Source organism: Lepisosteus platostomus, chromosome 12 (assembly GCF_059453375.1).
Source record: "Lepisosteus platostomus isolate fLepPlt1 chromosome 12, fLepPlt1.hap1, whole genome shotgun sequence".
NCBI lineage: Eukaryota > Metazoa > Chordata > Actinopteri > Semionotiformes > Lepisosteidae > Lepisosteus > Lepisosteus platostomus.
Window position 1 is genome coordinate 33,490,388 of NC_142622.1, and position 16,858 is coordinate 33,507,245.

At 36.8% G+C, this 16,858-nt stretch overlaps 1 protein-coding gene across 3 annotated transcripts in view; it reads left to right on the top strand.

Moving 5' to 3' along the window:
- Nucleotides 1-11,744, top strand: part of septin7a (septin 7a) — a 43,294-nt gene extending 31,550 nt beyond the window's left edge. For 2 of the 3 annotated variants that reach the window (XM_088601694.1, XM_088601692.1), the window contains 7 exons: nucleotides 592-684; nucleotides 1,293-1,389; nucleotides 6,654-6,705; nucleotides 6,829-6,954; nucleotides 9,258-9,393; nucleotides 9,978-10,123; nucleotides 10,735-11,744. In XM_088601694.1, coding sequence (XP_088457820.1) covers nucleotides 592-684; nucleotides 1,293-1,389; nucleotides 6,654-6,705; nucleotides 6,829-6,954; nucleotides 9,258-9,393; nucleotides 9,978-10,123; nucleotides 10,735-10,774 — 690 coding nt within the window. In that variant the 3' untranslated portion in view covers nucleotides 10,775-11,744. Of the gene's footprint in view, nucleotides 1-591; nucleotides 685-1,292; nucleotides 1,390-6,653; nucleotides 6,706-6,828; nucleotides 6,955-8,368; nucleotides 8,390-9,257; nucleotides 9,394-9,977; nucleotides 10,124-10,734 lie in introns of all 3 variants that reach the window. The other variant, XM_088601693.1, reaches the window with a different exon arrangement.
- Nucleotides 11,745-16,858: the final 5,114 nt, after the last annotated feature.

Here is a 16,858-nt window from a genome sequence, read left to right on the forward strand (position 1 = left end):
GAACAGCAATGCCTTCTGTCAGCTTCTTGAAAACACAGTAAGATTCTAGTCTAGTACCGATTACATATATCTTCACTTCACTGCCTTTATGCTGGAAGTTGATGGCAAACCTCTGCATGTTTCTGTTCTTGAACATGCTGCTGTTCAAATTTGTTTTCAGCAGAGGGTGTAACATTAAGAAAATTACAGTTTGAGTGATTTTAGACATAAAGATGTTTTCAACGCTTTTAGTACTGTAGATTACAACTGGTAATTTAAAAATACTTAACAGTAAGAAAAGCTAAGTTGATAACAGGGCCAGCAAAAACAGAATAGCTGTGGTGATTTCAATAAACAGCAGTTAGACTGAATGTGAAGTAGCTGACAAACCAGAAAAAGCAGTTCCTTGAAATACAGGTTTGCAATGTTTAAAATATTCATTAAAGTCTGCTGAATGTTTCTTTGTGATGACATTTGTTTTACACGTGTATACAAGGTAGTGAGGTCTGTTTAAAAAAACTCTTTACATGTGCATCTGATAGTCATTGGAGTTTTCCAGAGTCATTGCATTATTTTAATAAGTTTTACCCTCCCATCTCATATCTCTGCTAGATAATGAGAGAAATTCAAGAGCACAAAATTAAAATCTATGAGTTTCCAGAGACGGATGACGAAGAGGAGAACAAGTTAGTTAAAAAGATTAAGGTAAAGTTTTTTTTTTTAGCTGGCTAAAATAAAGAGCTGAGCCAAGTGGTTTCCATTGCTGTCAGTGAGAATGAAGTTGAATGAAGACAAGCAAACATGTGATCCATCACATCACAGTTCCACAGCCATGTTGCATACAGATTATTGGAATACAGCACTGTTGTGTCAGTAAGATGTGCCTGACCTTGAAGCTGTTAGTTTATGTTGGTCAATGCAGCCATTTAAACCAAAACCACAGGAGACCTTTACTGATACAAATTCTTTTTCCTTAGTATTTTACTTCAGACTGTATAGTGACATATGCTGGCATGACACAGCTGTAATTTGCAGCTATTGGTGTTTTTCTTTCGGAGTGTTTTTTAAGTGCAGGAAATACCAGGGATGTAAAAGAATTCAAAACATTTCCAAATATATTTCTGAAAATGTTTCTTTGACTAGTTTGGCCTTCTGTTCAGAATTAAGATTCGATGAATATTAGCGCACAATGAGAATGTAACCGATCTCTGTTTGTTCTGATCTACTTAATGTGCTAAATGACTTTCTAGCAAATTATAGGTTTAAAGATCAGGAAGTACAGGTGGTATTACCCCTTCATCATATCTCCACAGGACCGTTTACCACTGGCAGTAGTAGGCAGCAATACTATAATAGAAGTCAATGGAAAACGAGTGCGAGGAAGACAGTATCCATGGGGAGTTGCTGAAGGTAGGGCAACAAAATTTGAAAATGCGAGTCTTCTATTTTGGTTGTCGACTAATGTACTTTTGCTTTAAAACAGCTGTTTCAAACATTCAAACATAAAATTTAGTTTTTAGGAAGAATTATGATTATTCAGTATGAAATTGGGTTTACACTGACTATATTTACTGCATGTATACATTGTTCAACCTAAGGCTTGGTGGGATTATGCAAAAGAAGCATTGCATTTGCTTTACCTGATTCTTATGTTAGCAAGTGGCATTCATGCATTTAAGATTTACTGATTTATTTTTGAGGTTATTATTCCAATAATAAGGTGTCATTTTGCACATTTCATCCCATATTTTTATCTTCTATAAAACCTAAGTGCATATTCAGTCTGTTTCCCAGCGTGGAATTCTCATCAGTTTGCCTTATTCAGTAGAGATGTACATGTGGTTTATGTTATTCAAACCACATTTTCCAGCCCCATCTTGTGAATCTTCATAAAAGGTTTACTTCTGTAACCAGACGTCAGTCTCTGTAGCAGAATCAATTTAAATACACACAACTCCCTTCAATTTTTATAGCTGTATCGTAATAGATAACTTTCTGAATACTCCCCTTTCTATATCAGATTTGCCACTAACAGTGGTCTTTATAGAAAAGGTTTGGTTTTCATGGGGAATTTAAGGAGGAACTATAATTGTTACTTTAAATTAGTAGAGCTTCTTCCAAATAAAAGACTGTCTGATCTGTTATTTAACTTTTTCAATGCAAAATCCCACAGAGAGATAACCTTTACAGGATTATGCTGTTATAATAATTCTTGTAGCATCTCTTTACTTTATTATATGCACATAACTAGGGGTAATATTTGGGATACATATATATATAAGCATTCCTCAGTTACAAACATTATAAATTGTTGCACAAGTACAAAATTGAATTGCATTTCATTTCAGACATTGATTTCTCTCAATCAAATGTTACTGATAATAACTTTCAATTCAATAGACCATAAAAAACATTGAATGTCAAAAAAGCATCCCTCGTATGAATTAACTTCTAGTCCCCTTGTATTTTCCATAGACTTGTGGTTAAGTCCGTTCTTAAAGACAAATGGGAAAAAAAAAAGAATTGTGATCTTTAAGGTTTTTTCCTATTGACAGGAGACCAAAACTATTGTTAATTTTAAAACCTTTCACAGGATGTGACTGTGCTTTGAAGTATGTATCAGACAGGAAGCTTGCATAGTGCTGACATAAAAACAGGCTGTGACAAACTAGAAAGAGAAAAATGGCAAGTGGCAAAATTCTCAGATTTTCTGCCACAGTTCTGTTTTCACATTAATTTGGTGAATGACCAATACTCTAGATTCCCTTTCTTTCATCTCTAGAAGATACTGTGATAATTCCAAATATTAATTGAGCTTGTATCTTTGCAGAGAGTGGTATCAAGTCCATTGTAAGTTTGTAACTGTAACTATGTATATCTCATTGTGGGATATTGCCCTCGAATGTACATTACAGTGGTAATGTTATTCCCATATTAATAATCAAATCTATATAACATTATAACTACCTCACTTAAAGAGATTTGTGTCTCATTAATATCCCTCATTTATTTTAGAATTCAGTTTCATACAGTTTGATGCTAAAGATGGTAAAGTAGCCTTCATACGGTCTTTATTGAAGAAAAGTTGCCAAACTGTAGTTATTAGTCTTTATTCTGCTGTTAGAGCAGTATATTTTTCCTAGTATTGTGACAAAAATTGAATATTCTTTTTGATTTCTGTAGTGCGTTCCACGGTCTCAGCATGACCTATTTAATCAATGTTTTCCTCTCTTCTTTAATCAAGCCTTTAAACTATTTTGATTTCTTTCTAATGCTTTATTTATATTAAATTTCTGTTACTCATATGGTCCTTAGTTAAGTGGCTTTCTCTTCACCCGTCTGAAGAGCCAGTAAGCACCTTATGATTTCTCTGATGGTCTCTGATGGAAGTGGCTGTAAGCTAAGACCGTTCTGAAACTGTCTGGATATAATTCTCATTTGTATTCAGGGTTATGAAAACATGCAAAATAAAGGCTCTCTCTATCTTTCCATGTGACTGATTAAGAAACAGAACTGATGCATTTTCTGCAGCACATTTTAAAGCTGAATAAACAAAGCCAACATTGCAATCATGTTGTGAATGGGGTTCTGTATCATGCTGAGTTCTGTTGTCATTATAAAGTTACATGTAGCAGGGAGCCTGCATTTTACAATTAACATGGGCACAAATTGAGATGTTGTCCCTGGCCTGTAGTCTGTAGTTATTTATTTTTAATAATGAATAAACATTAAAAAAGAAGAAGAAAATATCAATACAATATACGCATATGAGTGTCTTGCAATATTTAATGCCATTTGTTTGAATGATCATACTTTATTTGAGAAACTGTGCAACACATTAGACCTTTAACTTTATATAACAATAAGATGCAATTATAAGTCTTTAAAAAACCACAACCAAACCTGATCAAATTTTTATGTATAGTAAGCTTTTTTTACTGTAATACTTTGTGTGTTTAAGTACAAGGGTTTTTTTCTTAGTTTTGTGGAATCTGACATTCATCTTGAGATAAAGGCTGTCCCCCAGATGTCAAGGTATTTTGCCTTTAGATGCGACAGGCTCGGAATTCTTCAGACATGACCAAACATTCATGCAAAAAAATTACATTTTCTTCTAAGGAATATTGGTTATACTTCCATCCCTTTCTGTGTTTCAGCTGAAAATACCCCATATATCATACCACACATCTACTGTCTTTCCTGACTCATACAGCATAAAAGGACTCTTTAAAAATACAAACATAAGCATATATTCCAGGTTTAGATGACAAATATGGGGTTGAGATGGTTGTTCTAAACAGAGAAAAAAATACGTGTTTCCTTGCAAAAGATAACATTACTGATTTCTTTTGTTTTAATACTTTTTCTGCATTTAGCTCACAGAGACTCTTTCCAATCAATAGTTTTTTTACTACTGACATTGAGTGTTGTTCATGCTTTTATTTTTTTTTAACATTTTAGCCACATTAGCCACACAATTTGTGGTGTAAAAGCAGAGCTTGCGTAATGGTATTAGCACTCTAACACTCTAACCAAAAACTTTACTTTCATTTTTACTGAAGTCAGGTGCAGCACAAGACTGTCCTTGCAAATATACAACATTTTCTAGATTTAGAATTTTTACAGTAACAGAATTACAGTTACACTTTCTATTATGTCTAATCGGTATTTAAAAAGTAACCCTGAATATAACCCTTAGTATAATTTGTAATTAACGGGAAAGTTTTAAATCCTCCTTTTGTATGTTTTTGTTATTAAGCACTAAACTTATGGACTGGTTTTTGCAGTTTGCTTAGCTGGACAGAGCCTAGGTGCCATGGTTGAGTTATTGGCTATATAACACAACCTGGGCTTTGTCCACTGCTGTAGTATTCATAAATATTGGTGTTCCACCGAGTCTAATCTGAGGTCATTCTTCCATATTTCAAAAGAGTGACCTTGTCTCCCCCTGCAGGGTATTATAAGCATTGTTTTTTTTAAATGCAGCACCCTGAGATGAACTTTGGGCTCTGGAATTCAGTCTAATTTTAATTGCCGTTATGCTGTTTTAGGATGGGTTGTGACATGCCTTATTTAGAACTGATAGCTATTTATCAAAGAACAACAGTAAAAGTGAATTTTTGACATCCTTTAACTGTGCCTTTTCCTCTTTTTTTTCCCCAGTTTAAAACAATAAACCTATACTGAAAACAAAGAAAAGCAGCTGGCCTTGTTTTATCACAGTGCTGTTAGTGTTGTCAGGCCTCAAACTTAATTTATAGGTGATGCTGATCACTAATCCCCGGGCCTGTTTAACTTGCATTTCAGTTCTGCGGTTTACATAAATATCCACCCATCCTTTGGCATGCAAACCTAATTTGTTCAGATTATTACTTTAAGAGTACTGTATTATTAAAATCTGAAGAAATCTATTCCACAATTTTGATAATTACTCCATTTAACCTGGTACATCATGAAACTTGTTTATACAGTCTTATAGTATGCACAAAATGTTGAATATGTACACAGCACAGTTAAATTCAAGGCAATACAAATGTCTTTCAACCACTTGTCTCTTTTTTCAGTCTTTTCTGTCACTTGAAGTTTTTTAGCCAAGGGTAATTCTTTCCCTTGGTTCAAGGCAGGTAACGCCTGAATCACTGGCAGTAGGGTTGAGGCTAGTGCTGTCATTATAGTGAAAATTTCAATGAAAAAAAATCATAAATATATCATTCAGATAGCAAGGTTTGTCCATATGGTTGCCCATTTTTTCTTCCACCAGGGGTGGCATAGTGGCGCAGTGGTGAGCATTGCTGCCTTGCAGCGCTGGGGCCCTGGGTTCAATTTTAGACCTGGGGGCGCTCTGTGTGGAGTTTGTATGTTCTCCCCATGTTCACATAGGTTTCCTCCCACAACTCAACGACATACTGGTAGGTTAATTGGCTTCTGGGAAAATTGGCCCTGGTGTAAGTGTGTGCGTATTTGTCTGTGTGTGGCCTGTGATGGACTGGTGTCCCATCCAGAGTGTGTCCTGCCTTGCGCCCATGGCTCGCTGGGGTAGGCTGGATGGATGGAACACAATGTCCAGACATTGTGAAGTCACTGTTAATTATACTAGTTGATGATTGTTAATAACATTTTAAAGGGAGCATTTAGTTAAACTCCAAAATTCCAAAACTCTAGAAAATCATACTACACAATGGTTCTACGTAGTATTTCTGAAATTTATGGTGTGTTTGCCCTGCTTAAAGAACATTTTAATTTCATTTTATCTGCCATCACAAATGAGTTTGGCGACCTTGGGTTATCATATCTGTCTAGGAAGAGTTAAGTCAGTATGCTGCAGTTCTCTGTCTTCATCTGCACATAGATGAATAGACTTGAGTGTTAGTCTTCCTTCATGTGTACCAGGATCAGCAATGCAGAAATGCAAGTATACAGCCTGGTCACAAGGAGAAGGAATTATTCAGTTCCAGATGGTACAGAGATGCATCTATTCCCTTGAGGTAGCAAATCAGTGAGCTGTTCATTCTAAATTCTAAATAATACAGCTGGCAAATCAATTAACTTTTTCACCTTTTTTTAATTTTTTGGACTTATTTCAATGTATTCCTAATTTAAAGTAAACTTCTTTCAAATTTCGCTGTTCAACAAATGTACTTGAAATCTGAACTTTTTAACTTTCCTGTTTGCAGTGGAAAACGGAGAGCATTGTGATTTCACAATTCTAAGGAACATGCTGATCAGGTAAGGAAATATAGATAATTAGAATTAACTGTTTATTATCAAATGTGTTGAAATGTATTTATCATTTTTATAATATTGTGAACTGTACTACATTTTAATTGGAAAATGTTTGCTCATTTTCAGAACTCACATGCAGGATCTGAAGGATGTTACCAATAATGTACACTATGAGAACTATAGAAGCAGGAAGTTGGCAGCTGTTACATACAACGGAGTAGATAACAACAAGAATAAGGGACAGCTCACCAAGTAAGTCTTTAATATTTAAGTATTTAAATTTATAATAGTGTATGTTGTGAAATTCTTTTTGGTCTGGGGATTTCCATTCCTGATAAAATAGTTATTAGATCTTTGATGTGACTTTAAAGGTCTGAACATTTCTGACTGAAAGTAGTTGTGCAGGTGCAACAACTGTTGTCTTGCGAGATAAAAATATAACAGTTATACTGTAAATACCCCGTTCACCAGACTTGAGCCCCTTGAATGGTGTGTGAAATGAGTAGAGATGACTGGTGGCATCTTGGGCTCAGAGTTCAGCAAGAAGGCACTTACTTGTCCAGGCTCTACAAGAGGAATGAGACAGAATCCCCAAACTTAGCATTTTCAGTCTGGTTTATTGCATGTCACAGATTTACAGCTTGTATTGGATCCAACTGTGACCAGACACACCACTCTCTACACCCTGTTGATCAATCCCTTGATGATAAATTTTAATTTGATCTAGGACCTGTGGACATGTCTGTTAAAAAAATATCATAGCACCTTTTAAAAAAAGATTGTCATTTTCCTGATATCTTAGTGATCTTGCTACTTAAGAGATGAGGGGTTTTGATGCTAGGCATATAAGAAATGCAGTAGGTCACCTCCACAGTGGTATGGTGTTAGATGTCCACATGACTGTTTAATCTGAAGATGACGTAATACATTTTTCATGCTTGAGTTGACATTACAAATACATGCTGCTCAGACCTCATGCTGAACCTTGATATTTGGTGCCAGTTTGGAATAAAGTAATATTGGGATATTGGCATCAGGAGACGCAGTTGAATTAAGTTTGAAAAATGTAAGAGCAGTGCCTGAACTATCAGTCTGTCACTGCCTGAGAGTGTTACTATCTGAAATGTTGCAGTGGACTTTTACACAACCTAAACACCTGTTATTGATAAACTCGATTGGTTTATGATAACTAGTGCCATACATCTTGTCACTTTGTCATTCCCTATTTTGCATCTGTTGGCATTTTATTGTCCCATCTTCTGTGTCTGTGTACATTACACATTAACACTGCAGTTGACTTTTGTGCTCATGCCTTTTTAATAAGGGTTTAATCGGAGTTCCTAAAGGTCAGGTTTGCCAGTTCAGCATTGAAGAGTTCAGTGGTCTCCTTGCTGGTGTCTAGGATGGCATGAAAGCTTTAACACCACTGCTGCACACCACTCCTCTAATTGAAATTAAAGCCAGCTAACCCTCAGCAATGCAGTGTGGAGCCACTACTAATCCGAAGCGTGCCAACACACAGCAGACATTTTATTTGTATTTCATTTAAATACAGTTTTGATTTGCCACAACCTTATTGATTTGTCCCACCTTCCCCTCTTTTTAATAGTTGCTTAGTGCATGGTTTACTTTCAGCATGCTAAGTTTGTGTGTTTTTGTTTTTTAGATTTGACACAGTTGAAGGCATGTAAGTGGTCATTTAAGTTCTTCCAAAACCCGAGATGAGACTTGACTTCTGTTCATTTTATGTGATACTCCTGCAGGTGGTTTGCATGCTTTCTCCTTGCTGTTAGAACTCTGTCCAGTACTGTGTTTGTAAGTTTATACCGTAGCGATGTGCTCATTATAATTATCTAATGAGTGCAGGCACTGAAGAGATCCTGTAGTATGGGTGAGCTGAAGAACTGATCTTTTTTTTTCCCAGTGTAAATTGATTAAGCATTAAAGTTTCTATTTCCAGATATGCTGATCCAGTAAACCACCACAATTGGAAATCGATGTTGGCCTGCTTTCAGATTTCTCTAAAATTAAGCAAGCTTCATTTACTAATGCATTAAGGGCTGCTGTGCAACTGTCTGTGGATCACTGGGACTTCCACAGGGATAGATTGTTTGCTTGTGCCTATTTCTGTGCTCCCTCCTTTTCTTCAACAGGCTTGTATCAGAGCTTTGATGTGATTTTTGCTTTATTTTTATTATCTTGCCTTGGGATTAATAAACACACAGTACCGTCAAAAATTCACTGACTGATTGGTTCTTTAAATATGTTGAATTGGACTTCTGTTCTTTTCGCTCCTGATTGGGAGCACAGAAGAAAAAGAATCCAAATTTGAAAAACGGTTATGCAGTTTTACTGTTAAAAATTGTTTTGGTAGCAACATTTCTAAATTTACTAATAACAGTACAAGGAGGGGAAAAAACAACTTATGTTTAAAGGACTAAAATCACATCATTGTTGGCAGTTACTTCTATTCGTTCAGAGTTTTGGGGATGTGCTCGGCAAGTTAGAAAGGGTGGTTTGTTTGACTCCGTTGTGGTTCTTTGCCACTCTTGTAGAAGCCCACTGGCTCAGATGGAGGAGGAGAGAAGAGAGCACGTGACCAAGATGAAGAAGATGGAGATGGAAATGGAGCAGGTCTTTGAGATGAAAGTCAAGGAGAAGATCCAGAAACTGAAGGACTCGGAGGCAGAGGTATATACAGTTAAAATTAATTGTTCATAATACTTTTAAAAATGTTGGGTACATATGGTATTTAAAGTACTTCTACTTGGTCCATTTGGTGGAAAATCAATCACTGCAGAAGCAGTACCATAAGCTGAACAGCTTAGGACAGCTACACGTAGTGTTCGGTATTTAGGAAATTGTATCTCATCTTGAGATTTTACAGATTCCAGGCAGTTTAAAAGGGTGCTTGTTCTGTGTATCTTTCTGATATAAAATACCATTAACTGAAATGATGAGGAACTAGAAGTGAGCCATCCTGATTAACTAGTTCAGGTGGGTAGCTGCATCAGTATGCGTAGGCTGCAAAGGAACAAGTAAAAAAGGTTTATTCCATACTGAAAAGGGAAGAAAGAAAACGCAATGTTTTGGCCGTGGAGCCTTCTTCAGGTTGAACGTTTTCAATTGAAGTGATCGCTGTTGGAGTGTGTTAAGTTTTTTAGAAAAATGATGCATTGAAATGTGCTGGCAAACCGTTTCAGAAAGACGAAAGTAAAACACTCATATCTATTGAGGGTAAAATTGCGTGTTTTGCACGCTTGTCGCCTCTGTAGCTTCAGCGCCGCCATGAACAGATGAAGAAGAACCTGGAAGCTCAACACAAGGAGCTGGAGGAGAAGCGGCGTCAGTTTGAGGAAGAAAAGTCGAGCTGGGAGGTTCAGCAGCGGCTGTTGGAACAGCAGAAGCTCGACGCTTCCAGGTAACCAACTGTAGCACTCAGTCTCCTCTGCACAGGTGGTAAATACTAATTCTTGTCATGATTATTAATCATTTGAAATAGTTTGGGGGGATGAGGAATATTTCACTCCATCCTAAAATAAAACTGGCAGCTGTGCATTGAATGACCATGCGATAAGGATATGACCATGGTAGAAACACCAGCTCTGTGGCTGGTGTTAGGCGTGCTGGGCTGAGCAGGATAGAGCTCCTTGTAAATCATGTCAAGATAGGAGGGGAGACCTGATGGTGCCATGAAAGTGAGTTTGAATGCTCCCAGCGGTTTTTAGCTTCCATTAGATCAGCCAACCGCATGTATTTCTCCTGCTAGAGGTCAAGAGGCCAAGGCTGAAGCTTCGATTCGGTGAAAGTGCAACATTTCCCTGTTGCAAAAGAGGCTGTAAGCTATCCCAGGTGAAAAGGCTAAAAGGAACATTTTGCATCCAGTCATCATTTCAGGAAAACAAGTTGGACTGGGGATCTTTTTATTACATTTGAACTGTTGTTTCAGTGTTGCGATATACCAGTCTGCACACACTTGCATAGCACGCAGCGTATTTCACACTAACCTGTCATTTTCCGTCTTTCCTTTAGGACCTTGGAAAAGAAACAAAAGAAGGGGAAGATCTTTTAAAGTTTTTCAGGACCACCACGTAACGATGTACTAGTTGCCAATATTCCAGCCTGGACGTTGGGTGTTTATTTTTGGTTTTGTCAACCAGCCATGTACCAGTTCTGTCATGATTATCGGATGCATTAGCATGCCACACCGCCAGATCAGTATGGTCTTTGTCCGCAAAATTTTAATTTGGTTGCATCTTATAAAAACCGTGGACAGACTGCACTTAAACATGCTAAATTGTTATTCCCTTGATTTTAACTGATGTCTACAGCTGTAAGCAGAGAAACTATTTGTTTTACTATTGTACAATCATGTTCTGGTGGTTGATTGTTTACAAAAATAAACCTGTTCTTCCACAATGTCAATAACTTAAGGTGTTTCTAAACAAAATGCCATAAATATTATTTTCTATGCTTTAAGTATAACACGAGTTTCATACCGTGCTGCATTCTATACAACATAGTCTAACACATTATGACCAATGGAGAGATCTCTCACCTTAAAACTTAGACAAGATTAAAGGCGATACTTATAGGCCAAAATGCACCTCAGGCTTTTTTTATAACATTTGTTATTGCTTTCTTTTCCCAAATTTTATGCTTCTACCACTTCTATTAATTTAAATAATCTAACCAGGATCGTTATATATTACTTCATTTAATGTTTAATTTAGGTGTTTGTTTTTTTTTCATATATTGGCCCTGCTAAAAATGATAGTGATTTTGTATGTTAGCATTTTGGGGAATAAACATTGTTAACTTGTTTCAGTAACTGCATTAGGCGGTTAAGAGTCAAAGAACAAATGCCCATTTCTCTGTAATAAAGCTGGTATCTCCTTACTTGCATCAGAGTTGGGTATGCTGCCCTCCTAGTCATTTCCACATTTAGCTTTGTTCATGTACTGCATCTCTGTATTTTGTTTTTTATTTTTTGTTTGTATTGTACAAAGTCACATAATAAAACAGACTTGTGATGATGTAAATGGGGCTTTATTTTTTAGACATGTAACCTTAAGCATGATCGTTTTAATCAGTGTGCCTTCTATTCTGCCAGTTATAATATTATCATACTAATTTTAAGCAAAGATAAAAACACCTTTGCATTCACAGGCTTGAGCAAAGCTCTGATGTTTACAGTACTGTATAAAAACTTAGTTTGGATCAGTAAATCAGAAACCTTGAATACCAAAATCTCCCCATTATAACTTCATTGGCTGTTTGTTACATTTTAACCTTTCTCCCGGGGATTTCAGTTGGCTTTGATTTTTGATCAAGATCACGTTGGGGTTTTTTTTGGTGGGGTTCAGCAGTATTTTCAGTATTGTTGTAGTTAGCTTTGTATGCTCTAGTTTTTCTTCTGTTAGTTTCTCTGCTTAACCTCCCTTCCATTTTTTTTTAAAGTGAAGAGTATTGAATTCTTTCCAGTACAAACCACTTAGCTATAATCAAAATATTGGGATTTTCTTCTGAAAGTTCACATTTATTTTTGTGATCTAATGTAGTACCTGCTTCATAACTGCACTGGCCCAAATTTTAATTCCTTCATGAGAGGATTTCATCTCACTGTTTCCGGGTTTACCAACTTGTTCAGTATCTAAATTTCTGCTTGGAATAAATTATCCATGAACTAATGTCGTTCGTGTCCATTCCAAACAATACTTTCCCCTTGTGTTCAGCAACATTTTTACTTTTAACAGTCCCCCAAGCTCCAATAATAGTGGTGGTTAATTTCCTTAAAGGCATGCATGTTGATCAAAAATGTTTCCTTAAAAATATAACAGAATCCAGGATTAGCTGATTTGCATGCAACATGTTGTTAAAATCAAATTACCCATTTCCTGATTTAATTCATGGTGAAATGGTATAACTGCAAAGAAATGGCCAACTCTTGTCACCTCCAAGTGACACTATCCAATCATTTCATAGTTTCAGTTGTAATCTGTGCCTTAGAAGAGATGTGTCGTCTTATTTTTGTAGGTCCACTGTCTGCAAGTTATATCATTGTTGTAGATTGGTGGGTGCCAATACTTTCAGTATATATATTGAATAGATTCTATACTGATTGTATAATGGAAGGCGTGGCTTTCAAATTGTGTTGGCTATGGATTATGCCTTAGTTGTTTATTCAAAGCAGTTCAAAAATTGCTTTTAGATTTTTTTTTCCTCTCAATCAAAGAATGTCTTAGTAAACTCTCGAGTAACTACTCAAAAGAGAGCCTGCATATAACATTCAGGTGTGTTACATTAAACTGAGCTTGCACAATCATGGAGAAAGTAATGCTATTCTGTTGTAGTGGGTGAGGAACAGAAGAGGGCAGTAGAGGACTAAGCCTTGTTGTTTGAGGACTAGAAATGGAATCGACTTTTTTTTTAATTTAGTGTCTCCTAATTTGATGTTCATTTTTTTATCATTAGTGCTGTTGCTGTTTTCTTTTGAAAGACAGTTTAATGCATTAACTGAAATAGTTTTCTGTCACCATGCTGAAGTGTTTTTGTTACAGTATTAAAAAATCTCACCAGCTATTTGTTCTAAGATCGGTGTTTTAAAATATGTCCCAACCACCCTAATCCTCAAGTTCCTGTTGGTTTGTCCTTGTGTCAAGACTTCGCATTCATGGACAACAGCAAGATCCAGACACAGGTTTGCATGATTTTAATTATGTTGTGTGTGTACACATCTCTGTGTGAGCTTCAGGGTTTATTAGAACACACCAGGTTGGCGTGGTGGTGCAGTAATTAGCGTTGCTGTTCTGCAGCACTGGGGCCCTGGGGTCAATTATTGACCCAGAGTGCTGTCTGTGTGGAGTTTGTATGTTGGCCCTGTGTTTGTGGGGGTTTCCTCCCACAGTTCAAAAAACATACTGGTGGATTAATTGGCTTCTGGGAAATTTGGCTCTAGGTGTGAGTATCTATGTGTCTTTGTGTCTGCCCTGTGATGAACTAGCTTCCCTTCCTTGCACTTTTTTGCTTGCCAGAATAGGTTCCAGCTCCCCCGAGACCCTAAATTGGAAGAAGCAGTTAGAATATGGATAGATAGACTACATCTGAAGGATGTATATCCTTCTCTTTGCTGCATTTCTCTGTTAATGTTTATTATTGTAGTATGTTTATTCTTGTGCTTTAGATGAGAAATTGTGCTGACATCTCGCGTCATTAAAGATCTCAGAGCACTGTTCCTAAAAATAGTCATGTAAAGGGTGGGTCCTGGCTAAAGTTCTGCTCTCGTATGAATTTGTTTGCCACTAGGTGCCACTATACCCCCTCAACCAGAAGTTCAAACCAGTGAGTTATCTCCTGATGTCGTAAGTTAACAACATGCTGCATTCAGGCAGCAGAAGACAGTTCTTTATTTAAACAGCATTTTAGAGAAGTGTTTTGGGTACCAGGAATACTGAAATATGGCTTCTATTACATGTAAAGTTATGGAAACAATTACTGGAACTCATTTAGAGGATATGGAAATAGTGAATAGTTGATATGGTTTTAGAATGCAACATTCTTGTATCATCATCTCATTGGAGTTTTTTGAATCAACAGTGATAGTAATAGATATACACCAATATGGTGTATTTAGATTTTTCAGAAGGCCTGTGATGAACTTCCCCATAAAAGATGAATTCTCAAATTACAGGCAGATGGCATTCAGGGAAATGTGTGTGTTTGTATTGAGAACTGGTTAATAGAAAACTAAGTACAGATAAGGGGTGAATATTCAAAGTGGGATGATGCAATTAGTGAAACAACACAAGGATCTGTACTAGATCAGCTGCTCTTCAGAATTTATTTTTAACTATCTAGATCCTGGTATAATATCCAGTATAAGTAACTTTCAAGAAACAGCTGGATGAGATCCTTGGATCACTTCAATAACACCATGAGCAGTAAAGAAATTAAAATAGGAGTACAATGAAGTTCAAGCGACAAAACCGAAAGGTAAATACAACATGATTTTTGTATTACCATTCTAATATACAAAGAACATAAAATGGGGATGATGTCGTTACCTGCAGTGCCACCTGAGAACAAAATACCACCCAATGTGTCTTTCTATGATCTTATGAAATGATAAACAGCAACAAAGTAAAAGACTTGCTTGTAGTTCTATAGTGTTTTTTATTCTAAAGGCCTTTACATATTGTTCATGTACCCCTAAAGTGCAGCTCCACCCATCTGCTTTTATACAGTACACCAGCTGCCCCACTATACAACAGATCAGGTGGAAGAGTAAGGAATTACTTTGCCAGTTCAATTAATGAACAAGTTTAAGAAGCCCAGATTGTCCAAACCCTTACTGGAATTTACAGGGTTAACATTCCCCTTACAAACTGTGCCCTGTTTTTTTTTATGAGAATGGTTACAAATGAGAGGCATCCATTTGGCCTCTCTAGTTGGTTTGGAAGTAAGTAGTCATTGTCGGCAAGATCTATTTGGTAAAAAGTGCGAATATCACACCCAAGCTGATTGAAAATCAGACCATTTTTGGCCTGGCCTCATCACAATGTTGACGTTGAATCTGCACAGCTGGATTGTCGGGGTAACCGTCTGTAAATCATGCAGCTTCCATTAGTTAAACACAAGCATTTCCTCTTTTTTTAACATTCAAGACCATATTGTGTGTTGTAAGGTGAATTCACAGAAATGTTTAGATTCTAAAGTGTTTTTTTTTCCGGTTTCAGTGGTATGAGCAATGTTACAAATCCATTGAAATCTCTAATTTAGACAAAATACCTTTTATTTCTTAAAAAGCTGATGTTAATTTGAAAAAGAGCGAAGGGCTATCACGTCAACAAATCACTCATCAGCTGAATCTTTATAACTGCACAAAGCTCATAAAAAGCTAACATTGTACAGTTTTTCAAGAATTTGTGGCAGCATTCATTTCCTTATTATGTAATCATAATCATTTTCTATCGTTCAAGCTCTTCTAATGTGGCATTAATTTGACTTAATTCAGTAAACAAACAAGATTTCCTTGTTAAGCAGTTGAAAAGGCTTCGCTTATCATTCTACTGAATTATACACACTAATAAAAAAAGTGGGGACCCCTTCCCTCTGACGCCTCCAGACCTTGACTAAATACCATGAGCAGTCTTTTTAATAGTGCTTATTTGGTGTCTTGAGTCATACAAGATGAAATTTCTTCTGAGAGCCATCACGTCACTAAAGTCATGTTATCTCATCCAGCCTTTTCTTAAAAGAAGTGATACTGGCAGCTTCAAGAACATGGCTGGGTAGCTTGTTCCCAGTTTTCACAACTCCTTGTGGACACAACTGCCCATGTGTGTTCAGTTTTCTAAACACTTCACAGGGCTTCTGTTTATGCTCCTTGATTCATGTTTTACTCTTAAGTTTTGAAGAAGACTGGGGAGTGAACTTTTTGAATTCTTTGAATAGTCTTCACTGTTCAGAAAGCTGTATTGCAAGCTATAATTTGTAATCTTCCTCAACTTTGCCATGATCTACTTGAAAAACACATTCTGCTGATCACATGATGAAGGTGCCCCAAAAATGTAAGGGATCCTAAAAAAGCCAACCAAACTCACAAAATACACAAAGAAGAAGGAGCCAAAATGTTTTATTGGCAAATTAGGGCATCCTTACGGTGGGCAATTTTCTGTAGCAAATGGTTCAGCATCTTTGAAATGTACCAGTCTGCACACAGCCTGGCAAAACAGGACGGGGATTGTCAGCATTCTTTTCTGATGACTCAGGCTTTTTCTGCAGTGCCCTGAAAACCCCCCTCCTGTTGGTCACAGACATCCCTGCTCACTCTCGCACACCAGCTCCAGCTGAGGACTATCTGGTGAAGCCCCTAGCTCCCAACTGCTGCTACCTCCAACTCCTTCACACACGCAAATCAACCCTCATTTTTCACACCATTTATATTTACTGTATATCTAACCCCACTCATGACTATAACATAGTATCAGTCCCAACAGCAAAGTAAATGACGTGTCACTCCACAGATGGGATTTTCAGGTGTGTTTCTATGCAGACACCACATGTTGTCACATGGGTCTCATGCTCTACCAGAGCTAGTTGGGGCCAACTACAGTATAGACTCAACTATTAATACTAGTAATACTAAATACTATAC